Source organism: Cydia strobilella, chromosome Z, assembly GCF_947568885.1.
Source record: "Cydia strobilella chromosome Z, ilCydStro3.1, whole genome shotgun sequence".
In the NCBI taxonomy this organism is placed as follows: Eukaryota; Metazoa; Arthropoda; class Insecta; order Lepidoptera; family Tortricidae; genus Cydia; species Cydia strobilella.
Window position 1 is genome coordinate 39758441 of NC_086068.1, and position 27699 is coordinate 39786139.

At 38.6% G+C, this 27699-nt stretch overlaps 1 protein-coding gene across 1 annotated transcript in view; it reads right to left on the reverse strand.

Moving 5' to 3' along the window:
- LOC134754828 (exocyst complex component 2) overlaps positions 1-19975 on the reverse strand; it is a 77384-nt gene extending 57409 nt beyond the window's left edge. Inside the window, exons 1-5 of the mRNA XM_063691256.1 lie at positions 19630-19975; positions 7281-7433; positions 5227-5419; positions 4891-5002; positions 2752-2911 (exon numbers count right to left, since the gene is read on the reverse strand). Of these exons, the coding sequence (XP_063547326.1) occupies positions 2752-2911; positions 4891-5002; positions 5227-5419; positions 7281-7433; positions 19630-19738 (727 nt within the window). The 5' untranslated portion in view covers positions 19739-19975. The remainder of the gene's footprint in view (positions 1-2751; positions 2912-4890; positions 5003-5226; positions 5420-7280; positions 7434-19629) is intronic.
- Positions 19976-27699: the final 7724 nt, after the last annotated feature.

Here is a 27699-nt window from a genome sequence, read left to right on the forward strand (position 1 = left end):
TGAGGAGGAAATTACAGTTTCGCCTAATACTTTAATGGAAAGAAAAGCGAAAAATGTTATTGAGCAGTTATTGCCGCAGAAATCCAAACAAAAATATCTTACTGTATACGAAAATTTCATGAGTTGGAGAGCCGAAAAACTAGTCGATACTTTCTCGGAAGGTGTTTTCTTAACATATTTCGACGAATTGTCCAAGAAATTGAAGCCGCCTACATTATGGAGTGTGTACTCTATGCTTAAGAGTACGTTGCAGGTGAATAACGACGTGAATATAAAACCCTTTGTGAAACTTACATGTTTTTTGAAAACACTTTCTAATGGGCACAAAACCAAAAAATCAAAGGTTCTCACGGCAAACCATGTGGAAAAATTCTTAAACACCGCTCCCGATGCTCAATATTTGGCTACAAAAGTACGTAATATTAATTTCCGTCTATTCAACATCTCATACTTTGCCTATCGAAATTCAAAAAGTAATTTTGAGTTGAAAGTTTGCAACGTTGTAACAATTACTGTTTTTATTGTAGGTGGCGCTCATATTTGGAATTAGCGGTGCGGTCGACGATGTCAAGACGGACACGCAATTACAAGCTATTAACTTGCCCAATACAAAAACTAACCAAGAGCGTACATTTGTCGTAAAATAAGAATATCTTAATATAGTTAAAAAGTACCAAGACTTACGTCCCCAAAATGTTACAACAAAAAGATTCTTTCTTAATTACCAAAACGCCAAATGTACACGACAAGTCATCGGACGGAACAAATTTGCTACATTTCCAAAGCAAATCGCAGTTTTCTTGAATTTAGATAATCCGGAACGTTACACAGGGCACTGCTTTCGGAGACCTTCGGCTACCCTCTTAGCCGATTCCGGAGCAAACTTGACGACTTTAAAGAGACATGGCGGCTGGAAATCGGACCAGGTTGCAGAAGGATAGATACATAGAAGATTCCATTGGAAATAAATCTAGAATAAGCACACTGTGCGATCTCACACAGACAGCACTGAGAATAGTAGAGAAATGGTGCAAGGAGAATGACCTATCGGTAAACCCAAAAAAGACCGACACAATTCTCTTCACACACAAACGAAAACTGGGTACATATGCAATGCCAACACTTTTTGGCACAAAACTGACACTTTCAAAGGACGTAAAGTATCTAGGCATAATCCTGGACGATAAACTGAACTGGAACAAACACCTGGACAATAAACTGAAAACGAGCCGTAGGCGAGTGGCAAGACTCGGGACGAGTGAAGAATGACATTTCCGCACGTGTATCGAACGACGTTTTTTAATACAGTTGCGAAAAAATAAGAAAAGCAACAAGTAAGGAATGGAATTCGAAACTTTTATATTATTAATTCTGTGACATCATTGACATTGACATTATGAAGAAGTGTTTTTCTAGCTTTTATTCGACTAGTATAGATTTTGTTATTATTATTGAACCCACTTCAATGAGTTTTTTTTCAAATGCATGTTCTATAAGACAGAAACAATTGTAAATATTAAAACATTGTACTATTATTACCTTGATATCGTTATTTATGATTATTTGTGTATCGTATATTTATAAAAACAATATCGAATGTTGCCTTTGGAAACTTAATTAAAACCTAAACATTCTTGCAGTAAGAAAATACTCCTCTTCTTTGACAGGCGTTCCGTTCCATTCAGACAACTTATTAAGAACGGTTTTTCAACATTAAAAAATAAACGTGTTATAATACTTATCATGATGAAGAGTAATAAAATATGAAACATGCATATTTTTCGTATTCTTACATTAACAGTAGGTTTTTATGGTGATTACGACGTTTAAAGGAAACTAATATTAACGCTCATCAATAAGTAGTCATGAATTGGAACAAGTAAAAATTTAAAAAAAATTGGAAAAGTAAAAAGCACTAGTTTGCGAAAACCAACTTTCCGTACGCTAAACAGCCACGAAAAGTAGCACTTTTTGAGCAACTGTATTAAAAATAACTTCCACCTTCAATAATTCTCATTTTTTGTTATCACCCGTTATATAGCCACATTTCAATTACCGATATTATTTCTACAGTAAGATATAGGCATTTTTTCTAGAACTGGTGTAGTATGTTACAGATAAAAGAGCGCCTGTGTTTAGTTACGACAAGTCTTCGTAAACGCTTCACATGGAGGAGTCAAGTCAAATTTAATATAACATACCTTCAATGGCAGTCCGCAAACTCGGCAGGGGTTCTTTTAATATAACAAACCATCAATGGCAGTCTGCAAACACGGCAGGGGTTCTTTTAATATAACATACCTTCAATGGCAGTCTGTAAACTCGGCAGGGGTTCTTTTAATATAACAAACCATCAATGGCAGTCTGCAAACACGGCAGGGGTTCTTTTAATATAACATACCTTCAATGGCAGTCTGCAAACTCGGCAGGGGTTCTTTTAATATAACACACCATCAATGGCAGTCTGCAAACACGGCAGGGGTTCTTTTAATATAACATACCTTCAATGGCAGTCTGTAAACTCGGCAGGGGTTCTTTTAATATAACAAACCATCAATGGCAGTCTGCAAACACGGCAGGGGTTCTTTTAATATAACATACCTTCAATGGCAGTCTGCAAACTCGGCAGGGGTTCTTTTAATATAACAAACCATCAATGGCAGTCTGCAAACACGGCAGGGGTTCTTTTAATATAACATACCTTCAATGGCAGTCTGCAAACACGGCAGGGGTTCTTTTAATATAACATACCTTCAATGGCAGTCTGCAAACTCGGCAGGGGTTCTTTTCCACTCTTTCTTTGGTCCTCTTGGTACATGTTCTTTAGGAGCACCAGGCGGTCCAATTGATCCATAACTGCCCCTGTGTTTGCTTTTAGAAAGCTTAACTGCCCCTCCTTTTGGCTCTCAACCTTATCACAAATTTTTCAACAATAAGAAAATGATGCTTTTCTGCACTAGAGCATTTTACGTTCCAAGTACGATTTTTTTTTAAATTTTGCGATAAGCAATTGAAATTTGGGTTTAAATGGATTTGTTATACAATTTCCATTCTGATATTTGTCTCCCCATTCCATAAATAACGATACTTTTGCCTAAATTGCTAATTGAAAGTACCCTCAAGAAATACTATAAAAACGTATACTTAGTCTTGTATTTAAAAAAACACACGCTATTTACTTTCCTCTTATTCGAAATGAAAAATAGAGTGTATTACTCGGGTGAAAAGCATCATTTCCGCCTCGGACTATTAGCGCTCTCACTGCGTTCGAGCGCCAAACTACCTTGGCAGGAGTGAGTGTCTTTCATCCCTTGGTTAACAATCTACTTTAAATAAACAAGACGTATTATATTATATTAAGGAAAGTAATTAAATGATAGCAAATTAGTTTATAAAACTAATTTGCATAAAAAATAGCAATTAAATCATTTGGACAGCATACAACAATTTTGCTCGCAAAAATAAAAATCGAGCTACTCCTGTTCAGCAAACAATTTACAAACGGTCAACATTATAACCAATATACATCTGCTTCTGTTATAATTTATCTGCTGAATAAATAGTCGAGCTGCAAAATAATTACTTGGTCAGCAAGATTTAAGAATTGGTTGGTAGAAAAAACCAGGGACCGGACAACCCTTTCCGCGATAAAACCCTTTCAATGGGCAACACTTAAACACGGCTAACACATTGAAAGACTTTCCCTTTTGAACTGCAAGCCCATTCATACCCCTACCTTTGACTGACCCTTACCGAAAAGCTAACCAAAAATAAGGCTAGCCCTTAATAAGGGTTACCCTTATCTTTAAGTGCTTTTTATAAAGGTTTCCCTTTGCGCGAAAGAGACAGGATTAGTATATATCTACGGTAGTGTATGAAAAGGAAAGAAAATACGTGCCTAGTCAAAGAACGCCGCCGTCGCCGCCGACGATCGCTCGGATTCGAAGTAATGTGTGCTTTATGAACAAGGTAGACGACTTAAATTAGCACGCTTATATGCTAAAAGTGAAGCCCTTTATAAGGCTAACCCTTATAAGCAATATGCAAGGTGTTTGTGAGCGGATGATAAGGGTTTTGTAAGGGTGTTTGGGCTACCGATTACTCAAATGTGGTAGCTTTATATAAGGGTTTTTAAAAGCAAAACAAAGGGTTTCGTCTGGCAAAGGGTATGGTGAGTTAAGCCTTATGCAATACCCTTATAAAACCCCGATAAGGGATAGCGGGCCGGTCCCTGGAAAAAACATGTCTTTACGCAGTTTAATTGAGAGGTATGCTGCATATTAAAGGAATGGTAATCTGATATAATTTCAAATCAAATGTAACCCACCTTGGGTTGGGTGGCTGTGGAATGAGCTGGGATTCCGAGGTTTTCACGAGGGTCTACAGTATGGGGTTCTTCTAAAAAGAAGTGTACAGGTTTTTTAAAAGTTCGGCAACGCGCATGTAACACCTCTGAAGTTGCAGGCGTCCATAGGCTACGGTAACTGCTTACCATCAGGCGGGCCGTATGCTTGTTTGCCACCGATGTGGTATAAAAAAATCTAATGATGGCCAATATTTCTTTTGTTTAAAAAATTGCTGATTTTTCAGCTAACCAATTTTTGCGGATCAGTTAAATTGTAATCCAAAATGAAATAATTCGCTTACCCACTGATTGCTTTACAAAACTTAAGTAATGGTGGATCGCTTACTGCCGCTCAAATAATTAATTTGCCAACCAAATCAATTTAGAGCAGCTCAGTAAGACATTAATGGCGAACTGGTTTAGAAATACTTGCTAACCTTAAGTTACTGACCAAGTATCTATTTTGGCTGACCAAATTTATATTTTTGTTCATCAAAATAGGTATATTTTGCAGATCGGTTAAATGACACCCTTATATTAATTACCTTCCTTTGTAGGAACACCATTCCAGCCCTCAGATCTTCAAAGGATGTGTTGCTATGGTGTTCCAGTAGATACCAACCCGGCTGGAAGTTCTCATCGGAAAGTTTTCCAGAACTGTATGCAACAGATATACTATGAAAATGTATTTATGGCTTTCCATCAGAAAAGGGTCATGCTATGCTTCATATGCACAAGGACCTTTCCATCTGATGGAAAGCAAATGCTTGTGATAGCATTTAAACATAATATGTTGGAAAGCGCAACGTACACTTGTCCCTGCTGTAGATATACATGTATAAAAGGTTATAATACAATGAACAATTGGCTAGTTAAGTTACCCATCAGGGAACAATTCAAGCAGTTCTTCCTCAGGAAACTTGCAGTCATCTCCCTCGGTGGAGAGCCCTAAGGGGTCCGGCGGCGTGTAGGCGGCCGGCGACATGGGCCGGCGCCCCCAGGGCATCGACGGCGGCGCCGCCTCCTCTACCCACACAGCACTCTCCTTCACTGGCCCAATTGATTCATGATAGCCTAGTAAAGGAAATTTATTTTATTACGTAGTATATATTTTTATTATTTTTATTAGGTAATAATTAGGTACGTAATCTTGACAATCTATGTGTTAGGGGTGTAACAATGCTTAATATAATTTTATTATAATGAAACTTATCATACACTTGCCATAATTCAATTTCAATTCAATTCAATTATTTGTTTCAGGCAAATGCCCATATAATTTGTTAGTAATACAATTAAATTAATCGTAATATGCTAATGTTAGTAAATACACATTAAATTACAAATAAAAATATACATCACATTTAACTATTTACATAATGAAGACTGCCACATTCCAAACACTACCGCTGTACATGCAACAGCATCCAGTGGTGTTGGAACGGGCAGTCTAGCCTCTCGGCCAGCAGCCAGCACACGCAACAGACTGTTGGAGCTACCGCGCAACCGCAACCGCCGCATCAGTGAGGCAGTACGCTTACGCATTATGGCCTGGAATCCATCGGTTCGAACCTCCGCAAACATACTTGATGCAATGCCTTTTGATATATTATTACGTATTATAATTTTTAATACGATTCATCTGGCCTAGTGGACTATTAGCTATTCTGTGCTAGTGGGTAGTGACCCTGCCTACGATGCCGATGGTCCCGGGTTCGAATCCCAGTAAGGGCATTTATTTATGTAATGAGCACAGATATTGGTTCCTGAGTCATTGGTGTTTTCTATGTATATAGTCCGACAAGAAATTGTAGAAAATTATTGAGGTCGCCACTTCCTACGTAACTGTCACATTTTTGACGTAAAATGCTTAAACATGGCAACAATTCGGTATGTTTTTTTTTTAGTTCCATTTAATTTAATTTCTACTATTTTATGACGCACTATAATAAATATGTATTTATCTATTTAAGTATGTATATCGCCGCCTAGTACCCATAGTACAAGCTTTGCTCGATCTGTGTAAGATTCACGATTTTTTTTTTAATGTTGCTTTTGTTATATTATGATTTAATCCAATGGATATAATGCCTATTTTAATATAAAAAAATACTTTATACAATCAAAAACATTTTTATGAAGGGTTTAAGGGGCCCATTTCTAATATTATTAGTGTATTGTACTGTTGTCATGACAACCCATCAGTTCGTGGACTAATAGTATTAATCAAATATCGTTCAAGAAATGGGCCCCAGTTCGTGGACTAATATTATTAGTCTCATAACGTTCGAGAAATGGGCCCCAGTTCCACAGTGTAAAAAAAAAGTAACAGTGGACCGACACCTTTGTGTTTGCGTAAATGCCGACACCGCACAAGAACACAGTAGGGTTGTCACAAACTTTTACACAACTGCCCAAAAATTACAAACATTTCAGACAAGACACGCTAGCCCTGTAAGTAGTACCGAGCTACTAACAATGGCGATGTATGCAGCTCGTGTGCGTGCGACCCATCCGACCCACCCCTCGCCCCTCGCACCCCGCACGATTGCCCTGTCTAGACGGCTTCGTCGAATGACTGCATGTATTGTTTTATCGACTGTGCCAGTTCTAACCTCAACCTCATATGTAGTATGCCTTTTATTTTATTATGTATACAAAATGTATACAAAACTTTTATTTATCATATAGGTAGGTACTATAATTTATATGAAAAGTAATTACAAAAAATGTATGCACCCATGTGGTAGTGTACTATCTTTACTCAACTATAGTATTAAGTTTAGGAGTGGAAGTATTTATATTGGACACCTATTATATCTTCTTTTCCACCATAGCACAAAACTACTGAGCCAGTTACAATAAATAATAATTTAAATCTTGTACCAAGATAGATTTTAGAGTACATGAACCATGAACTGAATAGCATACAAACCTCTAAATTGTACAGTAGAGGTCCCTTCTCCTCCAGACTTGGAAGTGACGATAATGTCTCCGCGGCCTTTGCATGCTCCAGAACGCGCCACTATTTTGTTTTTACTCTTCCATTCCGCAGACAGGAGACAATCGCAACCACATATTATGACACCTGGAAAATAAATTGGTAACTGAATATACATTGTACCTAAATACCATAACATTCAACTACAATTAATTTATAGGAAATTTCATTTACAAAATACACATCACTTTCACATTAGCATACAACTATTGAGGTTTCATCTTATTGGCATTAATTTACATTTTAGTTTAGTTATTAAATTTGGAGCAGCAATATATTAGAATAAAAAGACACTTTCCTAACCGGTCAAATAATTTGCTCTGAAATAGTTTTTGCTAACTACAAGTAACTATTAAGATGGTCAGTGTATGCATTACTTAATCTCTCTTAATCTCTATGCCTTACTTATAATATGATAACACCGAAAGTTATCTATGGTTGTCTGACGCTCGATACATTCTCTTTCTGCGAAACGCCACCGTCACGTTAAGATCTATATCTATCTTATTTCTTAGCTCCGCTCCTCCTAGAGCCCTAATCTTAAAGTATAACCTTTTGCTTATTGTGTACTTGCAAATATAAGTATAACTGTCAATTGGTTTTTCCTTCGTCGTCCTGACGCCCCACGACATAATAGGTTACGGGGCCCAGAACACGCTGCGGACTGAAGCAATCAAGCAAGTAAGGAAAATTAAAATAATTTACTGAAATTACTCAAGGAGGGAGCATGGTCGAACAACCCGTCGCAGCACCTGCTGGAGCCATGTCGGCCGGACCGGGCCACGTGGCAATTGAAAAACTGAGTGGTGCAAGGAATTTCTACTCTTGGAAGTTTGCTATGAAGATGTCATTAATGCATGATGGCTTGTGAGAAAAGTATCTCTACTTCGGCAGCTGCACAGGTTAGAATTTACTCAATATAGCTCCGTGTCAGAGTACATAGAAAAAGTGATGACAATAGTGCAGCAGCTAGCAGATATTGGAAAAGTAATAGAAGATACTGAAGTAGCAGAGATGCTTCTCAGCGGCCTGCCAGTGGAGTATGACTCGCTTGTGTCCAATTTAGAAACGGCAGGTATGACTAATGAACTCTCAAGTGAAACCGTCAGGGCTCGCCTACTACAAGAAGAGTCAAGAAAATCCGACGTTGAGAACAACACCGCTTTCTTATCAAAGAATAGGCCTTTTAAAGGAAAATGTCATTTCTGTAAGAGGCCAGGTCATACAAAAGCACAATGTTTTAAACTGAAGAAGAACCGACCACATAAGGAGGAACAAGCCATGGTGGCTGCCTTGATGATGCAGCAGCAGTCGAAGGAGTGGTTTATTGATAGTGGCTGCACCAGTCACATGTGTAATAATAGGGACTACTTCATAAACTTTAAGAATTATAATACAAAAGTGACTGTTGCAAGCAATGGTGTTCTTCAATCCACTGGTATTGGTGATGTAGAGTTAATTTTAAAAGGTGTTATTAGAAAGCTGACAAATGTTCTGTATGTACCCGCCGATTTAATTTCTAATTTAATGTCTGTTAGCAAATTGGCCAGAAATGGTTTCAAAGTAGAATTCCACAACGACAGGTGTGTAGTGGTTGACCGACTAAAGAGTGTAGTTGCGACTGCTTCGGAACACAATGGGATGTATAGATTACATTTTAGTGAGCCTTTGCGCCAGGGCGAGAGATGTCAGGCTCCGCAGTTGCTGCTCCTGTGGTGACAACAGATACACTTCACCTGAGGCTGGGGCACATAAATCATAGGGACCTTATGGCTGTTAGGGATAGGTTTAATAATGTTATGTTGCAGAATGGAGACCTGGAGGTGGAAAGGACCTGTGTTCCCTGCCTGGAAGGAAAACAAGCTACAAAGCCTTTTCCTAAGGCGAGCACAACGCCGCCTGGAGACAAGCTGGCGCTGGTTCATACGGACGTGTGTGGCCCTCTTCCGAGCAGCTGGAGTGGCGCAAAATACATTCTCACTTTTACCGACAATGCTACCAGGAAATCATTCATTTATCTATTAAAAAGGAAATCAGAGGTAGGTAATAAATGTATAGAATTCATCAATATGGTAGAAAAGCAGTCTAATTTTCCAGTGAAGTGCATAAGAAGTGACGGAGGTGGTGAATACTCCAGTAAACAACTTTCAGATTTTTTCAAGGGTAAGGGCATTTAGCATCAAGTTACAGTTCCATATTGTCCACAGCAGAACTCGGTGGCCGAACGCCTGAATTTAACTATTATGAGTAAAGTTAGGTGTATGCTGCAGCAGTCTGGTCTTGACCGAAGGTTCTGGGCGGAAGCAGTCATGACCGCTGTTTACCTTAAAAACAGATCTCCAACAGCTGCTTTAGGTGGCCAAATTCCAGAGGAATTGTGGACAGGGTCAAAGGTTGACCTCAGTAATCTTCGAGTCTTCGGCTGTGTAGCATATGTATAGGTACCTAATGTTAAACGGACAAAATTGGATGCAAGGTGCAAGCCATATATTTTTGTGGGCTATTCAGAAACAACAAAGGGATAGATAGATAGATAGATAGATTTTTATTCGGTATTAATCATACATTGTCAATTACATAATAAAAATTGATTACAAAAATCATAATAAATTAAAATTATTTAAATTCACATAAAAATTAATGTCGACAATTTTGAGATTCTAATACTTACATTAGGAAATCAGTAAAATATTATTCAAATTAAATACTTACAATTACAATAGAAATAATCACAATTACATTAGAATTAGAATTAGATGGACGAAAATAATGGTCACAATTACATTTATTACGGGGATTTGGACATACTTCATTCGACCAGAAACTCATTTACCGAATAGTAGGCGTTCATTGTGCAATAATTCTTAAGTTTACGAACAAAAGTACAGTCGGTGTCAACGGTTCTGATTGGCTCGGGTATTTTATTATAAATTTTTGCTCCCATAGGTTATATATAGGTTATATATAGATATAGGTTGGCTAATTATTCAGACCCGAGGAAAGTTGTGTTGTCTAAAGATGTGGAGTTTTTAGAGAAAGAGTTATAATTATGGACATGTTAATAATAATGATAATCATTACAATTATTAATTTTTAAATAATTTTAAGAATATTGATTTTATTAATGACATGAGTAACATTGTAAATGAGAGTATATATAACATTTTAATGAAAGGCACGAATGAAAGTAATGTCGTTTCATGTGACTGTGTGAATGACAGTAACACAGAGGGCTGTAGGAATGACAGTACTACGAGCAGTATACAGTGTGTGAATGACAGTGACACAGAGGGCTGTAGGAATGACAGTACTACGAGCAGTATACAGTGTGTGAATGACAGTAACACAGAGGGCTGTAGGAATGACAGTACTACACCCAGTAAAATACAGTGTGTGAAAGATAGTAGCATGATGGGTGGCAGAGGGAAAGAGAGTACCATATGCACCAATATAAGTGCAAATGAGAGTAGCACAGAGGGTTGTAATAAAAGCATGAATGACTCCAGTGTTGTGAGTGAAACTAATAAAGTATTAAATAGTATACGACAGGATCATAATTATTCTTTGAATTTTTCAGGGTCTGGAGATGAGTACTGTTCAGCCAGTGACAGGGACTCACGCCGTGGCGACTTATCCCATGGCGGCTCACGCCATGACGACTCATCCCATGGCGGCTCACCCAATGGCGATGTATCCAGGGAGGCTGAGTGGTCTCCTGGTGCAGAGAGCGCTTCAGGGGAAGTCCTGGCAGACCTGCACGTTCCACCATCATCAACCTTAGAACGTCCAGTAAGGAGTACCCGCTCCATTCCACCCAAGAGGTATGGTGATTACGATATGTCTCTAATGGCTAACGCTTGTACACTCGAGCCAACTACATATGAGGAAGCAATGTCTAGTTTAAATGCTGATGATTGGCAGGATGCTATGCAACTAGAATATAACTCGTTAATATCTAATAAAGTTTGGACTATTGTTGATAGGCCTAAAAATGTTAATATAGGCCTAAAAGTAAATGGGTATATAAAACTAAAAATGATGCTTCAGGAAATTTTGTATGTCGTAAGGCTCGGTTAGTCGCTAGAGGGTTCTCTCAGCAAGAGGGAATAGATTATAATGATACATACTCACCTGTCGTGCGTCACTCTACTATGAGATTATTGTTTAGTATAGCAAATGAATATGATTTAAACATAGACCATATAGACATCACAACTGCTTTTCTTAATGGAAACTTAAATGAAACAATCTATATGGAACAGCCTAAAGGTTTCAATAGCAATAAGAATAAGGTGTGTTTACTTAAGAAAAGCATTTATGGTCTAAAACAATCCAGTCGCATGTGGAGTTTAAGAATTCATGATGTCTTGTGTACAATTGGTTTTGTTCAAAGTAAAAGTGAACCTTGTGTGTACTATATAAGGTCTCAATCTGATATTGCCATATTAACCTTGTATGTGGATGATATATTTTTGTTTTACAGTAAAAACAGTGCATATAAAAGCAAATTAATGCAAGCTTTAGAAAAAGATTTTCAGGTTAAAGATCTAGGCCCCATACAAAGTTACCTAGGTATACGTGTTACTAGAGATAGACAAAAAAAACATTTTGACTTTGGATCAATCTGTGTACATACAAAATATTTTAAAAAGGTACAAAATGGAAGATTGTAAGCCTGTGTCTACACCCATGCTTCTGGGGACCAGCTTGGTGAAAGAAAGTGAATGTTTAAATGATGATACATATAGGTACAGACAGCTGATTGGTTCTATTATGTATTTATCTGTCTGTACACGTACAGATATAGCCCTGTAGTCAACTTAGCCAGTTTAACAACTGTTTTGGTAAAACTCATTGGCTTGCCGCTAAGCGTTTGTTAAGGTATTTGGCGGGGACAATTGATTACCGTTTATATTATATAAAAAGTAAGGAATTGTCAATAAGTGCATATACCGATGCTGACTGGGCCAATGACTGTCTTGATAGAAAATCATATACTGGTTACATAATTAAGCTTGGTTCTAACACAGTGAATTGGGAATCCAGAAAGCAGCGGTCAGTTTCATTAAGTTCTTGTGAAGCTGAATATTTAGCAATAGCAGATGTTTAAACTAAAGTGCTGAATGGTAAACAAAATAGTTTGTTCATGAATGCAATGTGTTTAAGGCGCTGTTAAAATGTATGTATGTTAATGTAAAGCATAATGAGTTTGCATGTAGAGCCCATGTATTGAATGTGAATGTTATGTTATTGTCAGTTTTAAGGCATATAGAGTCACATTTATATGGAATGTAGAGTCACATTCATATGAAATGTAGAGTCATTTGCATGATGTGTAGAGTCAAATTTATATGTTATATAGAGTCATTAGCATATGTTAGCATGGTTTTTGTATAAGATTGTAATGCCTAACGGGAAGTATTAAGATGGTCAGGGTATGCATTACTTAATCTTAATATGTGCTCTATGCCTTACTCTTCTTCTTACTCGTGTAGAGGGATCAAACTTCCTTACTTATAATATGACAACACCGAAAGTTATCTATGGTTGTCTGACGCTTGATACTTTCTCTTTCTGCGAAACGCCACCGTCACGTTAAGATCTATATCTATCTTATTTCTTAGCTCCGCTCCTCCTAGAGCCATAATCTTAAAGTATTACCCTTTGCTTATTGTGTACTTGCAAATATAAGTATAACTGTCAATTAGTTTTTCCTTCGTCGTCCCCCAAAGTATTTGTGGGGTTCCACGCGCATTCTGCTGACGCCCCACGACATAATAGTAACATCATCGATGAGACTATTTTGTCAAGTGTCAACAGTCTCAGGTGACAACCAAAACTCATTAATTACTAAAAAATTATAATACGGTTCACTATGGCTAAGAACTTGTGGTGGTAATTAGTGAGTTTTGGTTGTGACCTGGGGCCGATTGCATAACACCTTGTAACTAATAATATTAGCGGAAGTCTCTTTCTAATTCCTTTAATTAGAAAGAGACTAACTAATATTATTAGATTATAAAGTTGTTATGCAATCGGCCCCTGTCCTGTAGATTTGATACTATGAAACTAGTGCTCATGTTCATTGGAGGATTCACTGGGAAATCCGGTTTTTCCATGCATATTCAGTACTGGGAGCATTCCCTAACCAGAGATAGAGCAAAATGAACAAATGTGAACATCATTAGCGATTAAAAGGCTGGCGTCCACTAGACTCGCCGAGGCGAATCAAATCGAATCGCAATAGTTCGCCTTCTATACATTTACTATGAACGGTAAATTCGATTCGACGCGCCGCGGCTCTTCGTCAATAGACGCAGTTTCATAGTAAATGTATAGAAGGCGAATTATTGCGATCCGCCTCGGCGAGCCTAGTGGACGCCAGCCTTAACAATGTTAATTAAATTAGAGCATCGAGCCGTAATAAAATTCTTGACCAAACAGGGTAAAAATCAGAAAACTATAAAAGAAGAAATGGATTGTGTTTACCGTGAGTCTGCCTCCTTCTTTTAAATTCGAAAGTGGTCAAGTGAATTTAAACGTGGGAGAGAGAGTATTGAAGATGATCCTAGACCTGGCCGGCCTGTAGTAGCTACTTCACAAGAAAATATTATCAAAGTGGAAAAACTTATATTGGAAGACGGCCGAGTGAAGTTAAAATCAATAGCTCAAATAACCGGTCTTTCTGTTGGTACCATACATGATATTATCCATTACCATCTTAATATGTCAAAAGTAAGTGCGAGATGGGTTCCGCGAATGCTGACACCGGTTCAAAAAGATATGCGAGTAGCTTTTTGTTCCGATTTTATTGACCTGTGCGGTGAAAATCCTGATGAGGTGCTGCAAAAGATAGTTACTGGAGATGAAACCTGATGGGTTCATCATTATGAGTGTTATGACCCAGAAAGTAAACAGGAGTCCATGCAGTGGCACGTTAAGGGTACAGCTCATCCCAAGAAGTTCAAGGTCATCCCTTCAGCTGGCAAGGTCATGGCCACAATATTTTGGGATTGTGAAGGAATATTACTGATCGATTACAAACGAAAGGGTGTAAATATCACAGGACAGTACTACGCTAACATTCTACGTCAATTAAGGGGTGCAATCAAAGAGAAGAGGCGAGGAAAATTAACCAAAGGTGTTCTGCTTCTGCATAACAACGCCCCTGTGCATACTGCTCATATTGCCAAGGCGGCTATTCTTGAATCTGGGTTTGAAACTATTACTCACCCACCGTATAGTCCGGATTTAGCCCCCAGCGACTTCTTTTTGTTCCCCAATCTTAAAAAGGATCTGCGTGGAAATCGATTTTCTGACGATGAAGCGTTGAAGGCGGCAGTGGAGGAGCATTTTGACACCAGTTTTTTTTAATGGTATTTAAAAAAAAGATCGATCTTTTAAGTGTATCAACATAGGGGGGGAGTACATTGAAAAATAAAAATATCAAACTTATCGTATTTGTTTGTTTTCATTCACATACCGAGAATTTATTGAACGCCCCTCGTAAGTATGTGATCTTTGTGATCTGATCTGAGTGAGTGTAATATTGTTGTGTCCCACTGCTGGGCAAAGGCCTCCCTCTCTTTCTTCCACGCGTCTCGTTTTTTGGCATTATTAGGCCAATCTTTCCGAGACGTCAAGATCGTGCCACCACCTCCTTCGAGGTCTGCCGTGACGTGGCGCAGCACTATGTTTGGTGTCCACTCGGTAGTTTTCTTGGCCCACAAGTCGCTTGGCATACGGTACGGCAGATGTGTCCCGCCTAGTCCCATTTATACTTAGCGGCTGTCTCAGGGCTACGTCGGCTACTTTGGTCTTGGAGCGCAAGATGGAATTTCTGATTCTGTCAGTCAATTTGACAGCAAGAATACTGCGCTCCATCTCTGGCAAACCTTGAGGGAAAGCTTTCGAGCATTAATCAAAAACCAAGTCTGAGCGTAAAAGGTCAACATTAAGTAGCACAATGTTTATCAAAATTTGTTCAGTATTCATTCTCAACTTATTCTACTAAATATTGCATGCCAAAATTGTTGGTGTTTAGTACACATATTCATTGTGCTACTTACTAATGTCAACTTAAAATAGTTTCTATCTGTGGTGTTTGTTTCAAAATAGGCAATACGTTTGTATGGAGAACCGAGCTTACCTTTGTATGCTTAGTAGCAGAGCAGATCTGCTCCATATATATTCAACTTAAACATAAAGTTGTCACGATTGCTATTTATATGGCAATTTTTTGACATGCGTATACCATAGAGTAACTTATACTAGAGCGGTACTGTCATAGTAAATTTTGTAACCCCAGTAAATTCACTGCCATCTGTCGACACACTTTAAAACTAAAAATAAATATTTATAAAAATACGATAAAATGTATTTAAATATGGATAAATGTTTTTTTTTTTATTTGCATTAATTATTTTTATGATTTTGACCCATGTTCTTTCACTGATATGCGTTAAAATTATAAATAACAAACGAAACCGTCAACGCCCTCTATACGAGTGTAGGCTAAAACTAGTGGCGCCCTCTGATCGAGAATCAAATTTTCGTGATTTTCGAGGCACGTTTTTTCCTTAGACTGTATCCATCTATTACGGAGTTATATCTATCTTTGCGCATACGAAAGGGTAATAACTAAAGCCAGAAAATAATCACACAAAGCCTTGCACAAAGTATTGGTGTCCCGGCTTCTCAGCAGAAAGACTAAGATCCGAATTTACAAGATCGTAATCCGACCTATTTTAACATACGGATGTGAAGCCTGGACTTTGAAGAAGGAAAGTAAGCTGCCGGTGGCTGAGAGGAAGATTCTCCGCAAAATCCTCGGTCCAACGCAGAGACCCGATGGCAGTAGGAGAATTCGCAAAAACGCCGAAATGTAACAATTAGTTGCTGAACCAAACATCATTGGTAAATTGGCGCAAAGGCTTCGGTGGCTCGGCCATCTGGAGCGAATGGGAGACGATCGGGCGGTGAAAAGAGCGTTTGAGGGAAAACCGACAGCACGCCGCCCGGTCGGGCGACCTAGGTACCGATGGGCGGATGTGGTGGACGCTGATCTGTGCGAGCTCCAGGTCCAAGACTGGCGAGAAACGGCACAGGACCGGGATCAGTGGCGAACTGTCGTGTTGGAGGCCAAGACACACTTTGGGTCGCTGCGCCAGAGGAGTAAGTAAGTAAGAAAATAATCATCAATAATGGAAACTACTGTTGCTGTACCAGTTAAAATCGCGCTCTATAGTTCTAATATTAGTTGGGTAGTGGAATATATTTATGCCAAGTGAATTCAGCCGTTTTGCCATTTATCAGGTTTTACAGTGGTTCAAGATAATTTAAACTACATTTAAAAATGCTAAAAAATGTTTCTATATTGCACATTTCTTAAGGTAGAATGTGCTTTTGCAAACATGCATAACCTAGGCCCTTAAAACTTGTATTTGCAACTTTTTTTTAAAGTCTAAACCTCATATAAATAATACTTTTTGGAAACAAAAAATATGTCAATGTAGAGGTAATTAAACGTTCTTTAAACTGATACCAATATTAATTAGGTAAGGTAAATTATGCTAAGAGCTACACTCAAATTAGTCCAATTTGTGCAAAAGGTGGGATTTTTTATAGCGAATGTATGAGAATTGTAAGGGGAAAATTCAAAGGACTAGTGGGGATAACGGCACCACTTTCAGCCCGGCAACATCGGGTTTCTAGGAGCGTAGGAATCCCACTACAAGGATCAGAAGTCAAACTGCGGTCCGCTATTTTTGCAAACGGAACTTCACTGAGAGCCCGGTCTACTTGTTTTTCTAATAGCCGATGCAAATCAGATCTTTCAACCTGATGCTTATTATATATAACAATATTAATTGGGGCCTATATACTATGTGTAGAATGCCAGTCAGCAAGGTGTTCTTCTCTGTAGGTCGCATATTTATTTATTTATTTATTATTAACAATATATTTACCCGGCATTACAGACAAGCCAATACACCGAGAAATTAAACATTGCAGATTACACAGTATACAAACACATGAACTGTATATAGAGACAATTAATGTAAGGTTTATTGATTCATAAAATTACAAATTATACATGTCTAATGTGTCTAATGTTCTAAAATCCATTAAAATAATAATCAAAATAAAACATTACAAAAATCTTAACCTAAACTAGAAACTAACAAACTCAAAAACTATTCACAAAATTCGCCCCGCGCCCCTCCAGACGCAAAGGAGCCCATCACGCTCGCCGTGTTGCCACGTTGAACCTTTGCAAAAGGAACGACCCGGAGCGAGGGTCATGACCACTCTCCCGCAACCGTCTGCCCACTTCCCCAATAAAAGTCTTGGCCTCAACGCACCAACAGCCAGTGGTTTCAACAGCAAGAGGGACAAATAGGTAGTGCGTCAACACCGCATACTTTTTCCGCTTCCGAGCCGCCGCTAGCTCAGCCACTGCCCGGGGGCACCTGCGTTCCACTAGGTACAGCCAGGGTTCAGCATCAGCTCTATCTTGGGTACTGCTCTCCTAATTGCTCATCAAGACGTGTCGGAAGACCAAAACAGCGTGTGCCTATGTTGCACCAAACCTGCATTCCACTAGGTACAGCCAGGGTTCAGCATGAGCTCAGCTCTATGTATACTAAAACCTTCTCCAGAATGTAACAAACACTTTTCTGAAAACCGCATCAAAATCGGTTCAGCCAAACGCGAGATATTCGCGAACAACCATACATACATACATACATACATATACATACAAACATACGGGTCAAACTGAGAACCTCCTTTTTTTGAAGGCGGTTAATAAACAAGTACTTACAACCCAAGGATTAAAGTTTCTGGTCGCAGTTTACACGCACACAGTACAGCCAAACACGCAAACAAATATAACTTTTTACACGGCGAGCGACGCACACAATGATAAATAACTTCGTCGTCGTCGATGCAACGTGCGGAGCCGATCAACAAACGTCCTGCCTCTACCAGCTCCCGCGCGGGACAGGCCGCGAGCGCGTGTCACCGTTGTTATACCAGTAAAAGGGGAAGTTTTTAAAAAATCGTCAGAAAATAAAAGATGCAATTTAAATAAAATGAAGTACAGCAACAGTTTAAGTAAACATTGCAGATTATTTGAGTATGCAATCTACGTCGAAAATAAGTAGATTTTCGGAGAAATTGTCACTTGTTTTGAGGTCATTTCTGGAGAAAATTGAATTCGTTTAACTTTCATTTCCTCGAACTCTAAGTCATATAACAACAATGTAATCTGATAAACGTCAAGTACAGAATATGTGTAATACAAATTTACCATTTTTAGCAGTCCAAACTTTACGAAATTTACAAATAAGAGCATCAAAATCAGTGCTTTACACGCGTTTACCTAAACAAGCGGGAGGCGATGACAAAAAAATTTTATAGACTTTATTTGCTGCCATTCCTCAACCCACCAACAGAGCAGCAGCTGACGTTCACGAGGGTTCATCATAAATAGCCGTAAACCACTATACGAGTTTTCGCCCGGGAGGCGATTGGTCATGGAAATCTGTTCCTGGCCCACGGTCTAGCATGATGATTATTGTAATAAGACGAATGTTGCGAATCAACTATATTTTTCATTGGTGATTCGAATATTTAAAAACAGCACTTTTATAATACCTGACTAAAAACTACTTAATTTACGATTTACCTACTTATGTTCAAAGAAATAAATGGTGACAAAATTCATAAAGATAGATTTAAAATACTACTCACCTTTCTTCATCTCTCTTCAATGAAAAAAACGACAAATTTTCCTTTGTTTTTGAATTTTACACCCATGTACTGCACAATAAATACGTGGTTTCGGACTTTCGAAGCGTAAGCGCGGGAAGAGGCCAAGACTTCCCACTTACACATTGGGAAGATGACATAAAAGGAACAGCCGGCACAGACTGGATGTCATTAGCACAGGACAGGGACAAATGGGCAGCACTGGAGGAGGCCTTTACCCACTAGTCATTTATGTAATTAACACACTAATTTTAAGTTTTATTTTCCAAATTTATATGTAACCGCTTTTACATTGAATAAAGGGTTTTTTTATTTTTATTTATTTTATTTACCATATTGTCTTGATTTTTGCTGTTACAAAATTAACACTGTACCCCCTGACCGTGCGAAAGAAAGGAATATCTGATAAATTGGAAGCAATGTGGTGTAGTAGTAACAAATACTAGAAACGCCCCTGGAATTACACATAGTAAGTGAAGACTTAATAACACATGAAGTCATTACTTGCCTGTTAAATCTGTCGCACTAGTTCCTAGAAATTCGCCCCGAATAGTTACCCTGGTGCCAGGGGGACCTTCTTTTGGAGAAATCCCCGTGACGACGGGCGGAGGACCCATTGCTAATTTTTTCTTCGAATTTTAGTTGTATAGTACAAACATGTAATTGCAGTTAACTTTAATTTCGGAACAAAATCATAACTCCTAAATCTCCCAATCCAGAATTTCAGTGCAATGTAATGCAAATTAATTAATTAAGGGAAATTCATAACACAATCTCAGTTCAGTTCAGTTCTTGGTTCTTATGGCATCTGTCCATTGGAACAATTTTACAATAATACAATCTCAAAGCAACTACAATAACTATTGGCAGTGGCACTGTGGCATGCATGACATGCCAAACAAACGTCACATTTTTTTTTCTTTTTTTTTTTTATATTCGTCCTTCTGGACAGGCTAAGGCCATAGGCCATACTGCCTCTTCTTCAGTAAGATTAAATTTCATAAGTCAGTTTCAGATATAAAGTCTTCCTTTTTTTAAAATCCATAAGTCAAATCCAATAAAAATGTCTTCAGTATATTTGTCTTCAATCATTTGTTTTTTATATAGTCCAGTCATTTTTATATAGTCCAGTCCTTTTTATATAGTCAGCATCAGGGTTACCATATCTTGGTTTTTCTCATGTTTTTCTCCGTAGAAATTAGAATTTCAAGTTACATCCAGATCATATATAAAATTAAAATATCTCACATAAAAAAATCTGTGTATTCAAAATTGAACTCGTACCAAGTCATTACACAAATTTACAAATTCCTTATACTATATATCACCAACGGTGCTAACTATATATTTATACAATGGCAAATATGTACACCTATTTACAATAAATTCTGTGATGTTACGCGGGTTTTTTTTTTTCTTTTTAAAGGACTTGAGGGCGGTGTTGCCCGTAGCCAACGTCATGTAAAAGAAGGTAGGAAATAACGCGGAAAGGAATAAAGGAAATTCGGAATTTGGAATAACAAAAAAAGTGGTCAGGTCAGGTACACAATAAATAAATAAATACAATCTTCTTCTTCTTCCTTGCTCCATCCCACTTCAGGTGGGGTCGGCTCTCCTAATTATTTTGCGCCACGAGATTCTGTCGAGGGTTGTCGGATCGGGTAAATTGTTCCTCTTAAGTAATTGGGTCATGCTGGTCCACCATGTTGACGGCGGGCGTCCCTGGCCTCTCTTTTTCTCCGGCATGTTCAGAGCTTTTTTGGCAACGTACTCTTCGCCCCTTCGCATCACGTGTCCGTACCACCTGAGTCGGTTCTCTGTGAGTTTTTCAGGTATAGGGGCTACCTTGAAGCTGCCACGAATGTACTCGTTTCTGACTTTATCAAGCCGTGTAACACCTCCGGACCACCTAAGCATCTTCATTTCGGCTGTATGGAGTTTTTGCACGTTAGTTTCCTTGATAGGCCAGCACTCCGATCCATAAAGCAGCGCTGGCCTAACAGCCATCTTGTAAACCTTTCCTTTAGTTCGCACGGGCATGTGAGTGTCACACAGTACTCCAGACAGCGTGCGCCACTTTTGCCAGCCAACATTTACTCGATGCGCCACATCTTCCTCTATTTTGCCATCTTCTGAGATAACCGATCCCAGGTACTTGAAATGTGTAACTTTAGGCACCGGTGTCAAGTCGGGGTAGCAGACAGTTGCTTGTTGGTTTCTGCCAGTGAACCTGCATTGCAAGTGTTCGGTTTTGGTTCGACTGACTTTGAGGCCCGCTTGTTCTAGGGCGTTAACCCAGAGATGTAGAGTATCCTGCATTTCGCTTGCTGTGTTAGCCATGAGTACTATGTCGTCCGCGTACAGGAGATTCATCGGCAATGGAGCTTGGATTTCTCTGGTTATAAGATCCATGACCAAGTTGAAGAGTAGTGGACTAATTGCCGAACCTTGGTGAACTCCCACTCCTACCTCGAACGCTTCGCTGAGGCCTGCTGGACTTTTTACTCTCGTATGTGAATTGTGATACATGTCCTGTATAAGCTGTATGTAAATTTCAGGCAGGTGTTGAGCCCTAAGCGCCTGCCATACAAGTCTACGCGGTACCCGGTCGAACGCCTTTTCCAGGTCGATAAATATAAAATGCAGATCTTCTTTGTTTAAGCGGTACTTATCGGTTATTATTCGGACAGCTTGTATGGCGTCGGTGGTGGATTTTGAGGGTGTGAATCCAAACTGGTTCGGTGATATTGACGTAAGCGATTGAATACGGTTATTTAAAATGCGTTCCCAGATCTTGAATGTATGAGATGTCAATTTAATGCCCCTGTAATTTCCGCACTCCGTTGCGTCACCCTTGTTTTTATAGAAGGGGATTAAGTGACTAAGACGCCACGAGTTTGGTATCATTTTGGTTTTAAGGATGAGATTGAAGAGTCTAGTAAGCCAGTCCAATCCTATAGGCCCCAGTAACTTCCATATTTCTGCCGGGATCTCATCTGGGCCAGTAGCTTTATTCTTCTTCATCTTTCTTACCTGCACTTTAACTTCATTGATACCAAGGGTTGGTAGGAGGGGGTGTATTATTGATTGGCTCGGGAACTCTTGATTCATTAAATCCTTATAGTATTCATACCACCTTTTTGTTATGTCCTTATTAGATGTTAGTAACATTTTTTCATTGTTTCTAATAAACTTATTCCTTTTAATGTCTTGCGTTGATTTGTGTCTCGATTTAGCAATTTTGAAAATTTCTGTATCTGAATCCGCTTTTTCCAGTTTGGTGTACAATTTTTCTCTTGTGTTAGCTCTTGCCTGTGCCACAGTTTTCTTTGCCTTCATTTTTGCCTCCTTATACTTATTTAGGTCGCCCTCACACTGTGTTTCCTGCCACTTTTTAAACAAGTTCTTATTGTCCACAATTCTTGCCTTGACTTCTTGGTTCCACCAGGATGGATCCTTTTGTATGCTCAAACCTCCTTTAGCAACTCCTAGACGGCTACGTGCCTGACTCTGGCAGAGATTTTCAAAGCTTGACCACATTTGTTCAGCGTTGTTGTATGTATTACTCATATCCTTTGTCAAGTAGTTACTCAGATCTTCTTTGAGTGCGTTTCCTTTCAAGCCAGTTAGTTCTTTCCATTTGATTCTAGGTGTTTTGTCTCTTGTTTCCTTAATAGGCTTAGGCAATGAGTAGACTCCCACTAGAATCCTATGCTGAGAGATTAAAGCTTCTCCTGGTATTACTTTGTAGTCCTTGAAACCCTTTTTTAATTTGCTGTCAGCTAAGATAAAGTATATTTGTGTTTTACAGGTGATGTATTTTTGTTGCCGCTATAACAAAAAATATTAATAAAAACAGGATAAAATAAATATTTGTGCCGTTCTCAATCAAAAGGTATTTTGCCAGCAAGCGCTCGGCTCTACGCAAGGGCTCTACGTGTTGGCTTCGGCTCCACGCAAGCCTTCTAAGTTCCATTGTTCCGCGATGCGTGAGAGCAAAATTTAAATTTTTCATGTTTTCACCAAGTTATGCTGTAAGTATAATTCGCGTTTAGACAGCAGTTTTCTATGCTTCTGTTAAAGGTACTTATAGATAGGTACCTCATGATGACTGACGCTCCAATACAAAGTTTTTCTATTTCACGCCAAAAAATTATAACGCCTTTAACTTCACATTTAAGTATTCAACGATTTTGTTTATTATTGTAATCAGGGTGCGTAGCGCATACCTATCGTTTCCGATACGTAGCGAAGGAAACGCAGCTCTTACTGTCGCACTAATATGGAAGAGTGATAGAGAGACAGCAAGTTCGGCCGAATTTCACCTTCCCATACAAACGGAGTTTCGTTCTCATTTTAAAACTACGTGTTGAATTGTAACGAAACTTGACACATACAATGACATAAGGTATATCTATGCGTGTAATTATAGTTGGTCAAACCAAATTGTTAGTAAATAAGAACAAAAAAAACTATACTCATCCTTTTCTTTTGGGTGCTGGTACTAGTGTAAGACAAAGATAAGTAGTATGATTCTCTCTGTCTATGTTTGAAATGAGACAGTCCTTTGACAAACTATAGTCAAGTCCCTGAGCCAGAAGGCGAAAAATCTCCTTATATGATCATGTTTTTCTGAGAGGCGTTGATATTCGTAGACGTGGATTAAATATATGTAGTTCTTGACTATATTGTCTTTAACAACATAGCTTCCGATACACGAATTATGACACTTCGCTCGATACAATTAATTCCCAAATTAACCTCTAACTCGGACTTTTAATCCTACTTTACTCGGTTATTAATTATGTAATACTATAAACAAAAAAAGAAGAAAAAACTATCTTAACTTAAATAGAAATTTCATAGCTTTCGAATTTTGATATTGTAAGGTTGTTGGAAAGTCAATGGCACACTTTAGTTGTGACATGCTCATACATGGGCGTCTTAAGTTAATTTTGACTCTGGCAACTTATCGCTTGTCATTCTCCCCTTCTTCGATATCAGACCGTTCGATGTACAACGTAACTAGAGTTACTCTCTTAATATTATAACATTATAAGTTATTGTATCTGTTGACGACCTTTAACATTTTGTGGATTATGATAGAATACATCAGTGTTTAAAGGACGACGTGGTTTTTGTTCACCATCGCACCATTTCCTTCTGCTGTGTGCACCCCGAGACCGGGCTCTGCATAACAGGTTATAGGAAGCCCAGCATACCACGAAAGAAGAAAAATCGTGATCCATCAAGTAAGTGGCTGTCGATCAAGTGGCAAAATCAACAAAATATAACCTTTTACGTCGTCCTACAACGTCAAGTATAGATATTTCTATCATAAATTGCCACGATGGCTGTGAATGCAACCACTAATGTCGTCATGGGTACTCCCGCTATCGAAAAGCTCGACGGGAATAACTACGTCACTTGGAAGTTCGCTTTAAAGATGATCCTGATCACAGAAGGATTGTGGGATACTATAGACAGGACTTCGGACGAGGCTTTGACGGGCGCAGATGCCGTGCGCGACCAGCGTGCCTTGGCACGTGTCTGTCTTAATATAAAGCCGGCATTATATCAATACGTTCGAACAGCAACAACAGCAAAAGAAGCATGGAAAAACTTGTCAGACATATTTGAAGATAAAGGGCTGTATCGGCGTGTGCTACTCTTAAGGCAGCTACACAGGGTAGACTTCACCGAGCATGCAGACATGGCTGCATACATTGAACATGTTATGTCTCTGGTTCATCAACTCGCCGACATCGACAGGGTGGTCGATGATAAGGAGGTGGCTGAAATTTTATTGAGTGGCCTTCCAGCGGACTATGACACTTTGGTATCAAACTTAGAAACATACTGTATATCTTCAGAAGAGCTCAAAAGTGACCTGGTGCGTACTCGTCTCCTTCAAGAGGCGCAAAGGAAGACTTCAAATAATGGGAGCGCTACAACAGCGTATGTTACAAGCAAGATAAAGTGTACATACTGTCAACGTGTTGGACACATCAAGCCGAAGTGCTTTAAGTACAAGAAGGACAAGAAGCAGAAGGAGTCTACCACCACAGCTTTCTTTGCCCAGAACCGGACGGATGTATTCCTGGATTCGGGCGCGTCTTCTCACCTTTCTAATGATGCAAACTTGCTCAGTAATATAAAGGATATGAAGAAGCAAGGTATTAGTTTGGCAAATAGTGAGACCATGTCAAGTTCCAAAATTGGAGACTTAAATGTTGTTATGAATGGAAATCACAGGTATTTGATTGTTTTAAACATTTTAAAGCTATGGTAGAAAAAGAAAAGAGTTTGCCTATCCTTTGCCTACGTAGTGATAATGGTGGAGAGTTTACTAGTTCTAAATTTACTCAATATTTAATAGAACATGGTATTATCCACCAGACCACTATTCCCTACTGTTCTGCCCAAAATGGAGTAGCAGAGAGGACTTTTCGCACTTTATTTGATAAGGTACGCTGCATGTTACAGCATTCAGGTCTCGGCAAACGATTTTGGGGAGAAGCAGCAATGACTGCTGTATGTTTAAAGAATAGGTCTCCCACATCGGCTTTGGCCGGACGTATACCTGAGGAGGTCTGGTCTGGCAAAAAGGTCAACCTTGGACACCTTAGGGTTTTTGGCTGTACTGCTTTTTCATTGATACCTGAACATAAGCGAAATAAATTGGATGCTAAGGCAAAGGAATACATTTTTGTGGGATATTGTGATACATCTAAAGGCTATCGCTTAGCTGATCCTTTAGATCCCACAAAGGTTATTAAATCTCGAAATGTCGCTTTTATTGAGAATAGATTTTACAACCCCTGTACAAATCCCTTGCAAGAACTTACAAGTGATAACATTATAACTTATAATGGTATGTCGAATGAGATCTGTGATATTGGTAATATTTCTAGTCAGAATAGTCAAGTAAATTCAAATAATTATAATGAAATGGAAAATAATGAAATTATTAATAATGAAATTTTAAATAATGATATTTTAAACAATGATAATAATAATGATAATAATTTGGATTCATCTGACAGAAATTCATCGTCATTTTCAGGTGGAGAGTCCGATGAGTATTGCACTGGAAGCAGCGACTCAAGCACAGCTGATTCGCCAGGTGCCGGCGGCTCACATCCAGTGAGCCTTCCCCCTGTAGCAGCTGCAAGTGATGAAGCGACTCGCCCTGTGGCCGTCGCTACACCACAACGTTCGTCTCGCTCTACGCGTAATGTACTCCCTGCGAGGTATTTAGACTATGATTTATCCTTACTCGCTCATGGTCCTCCATCGACTGATGAACCCATTACCTACGAAGAAGCTGTAAGTGGCTCTAATAGCCAACAATGGCTAGATGCCATGAAATGTGAGTATGATGCTCTAGTTACTAACAATGTCTGGGAATTGGTAGATAGACCCGTTGGTAAAAATGTAATAAAATGTAAATGGGTGTTTAAAACTAAATACGATGCTTCTGGTAATTTTGATCGTTTTAAAGCAAGATTAGTCGCCAGGGGCTTTACCCAACGGCAAGGCATTGATTATAACGAAACGTTCGCTCCTGTTGTCCGTCACTCGACAATGCGAATTTTATTTTGTATAGCTAATCAGTTAGACTTAAACATTGACCATCTAGATGTGGCAACAGCTTTTCTCAATGCTGACCTCAATGAGACTGTATATATGGAACAGCCTATTGGTTTCAGTGATAATAATAAAAATAAAGTTTGTTTGTTAAAGAAAAGCATTTATGGCCTCAAACAGGCAAGTAGAATGTGGAACTGTAAAATACATAGTCTACTTAGTGAGCATAACTTCACTCAATCTAAATGTGAACCTTGTGTATATGTAAAAAGTAACAAAGATGATGTAGTGATTTTAGCTTTATATGTTGATGACTTTTATGTATTTTACAGCGAAAACAGTTCAATTAAGCAAAATTTGTTAAACATTTTAGAAAGTAAATTTAACGTTAAAAATTTAGGTCCGCTTAAGAGCTGTTTAGGTATAAATGTTTCTAGAGATAAAGTTAAGGGAACTTTGACTCTGGATCAGAGTGAATATATCAGAAAACTACTTGTACGTTTTGGCATGGAAAATTGTAAGGCCGTAGCCACACCTATGGAAATTAACTGTAAACTTGTAAAATCTGAAAATAATGACTGTTTACAGGATGATGTTTTTAACTATCGACAACTTCTAGGTTGCTTGATGTATCTGTCTGTATGTACACGGCCAGATATATCATATGCATGTAGCCAACTTAGCCAATTTAACAACTGTTTCGATAGGTCACATTGGTTAGCAGCTAAGCGTATTTTGCGTTATTTAGCAGGTACAATTCATCATTCTTTATGTTTTCATAAGAATGAGAATTGGTCTATGTATGCTTATACTGACGCAGACTGGGCCAATGATATTACTGACAGAAAATCCTATACTGGCTATGTCATTAAATTGGGAAATTGTACAGTTAATTGGGAGTCTCGCAAACAAAGGTGTGTCTCTTTGTCATCATGTGAATCAGAATACTTAGCAATATCTGATGTATGTAAAGATGTATCATTCATTA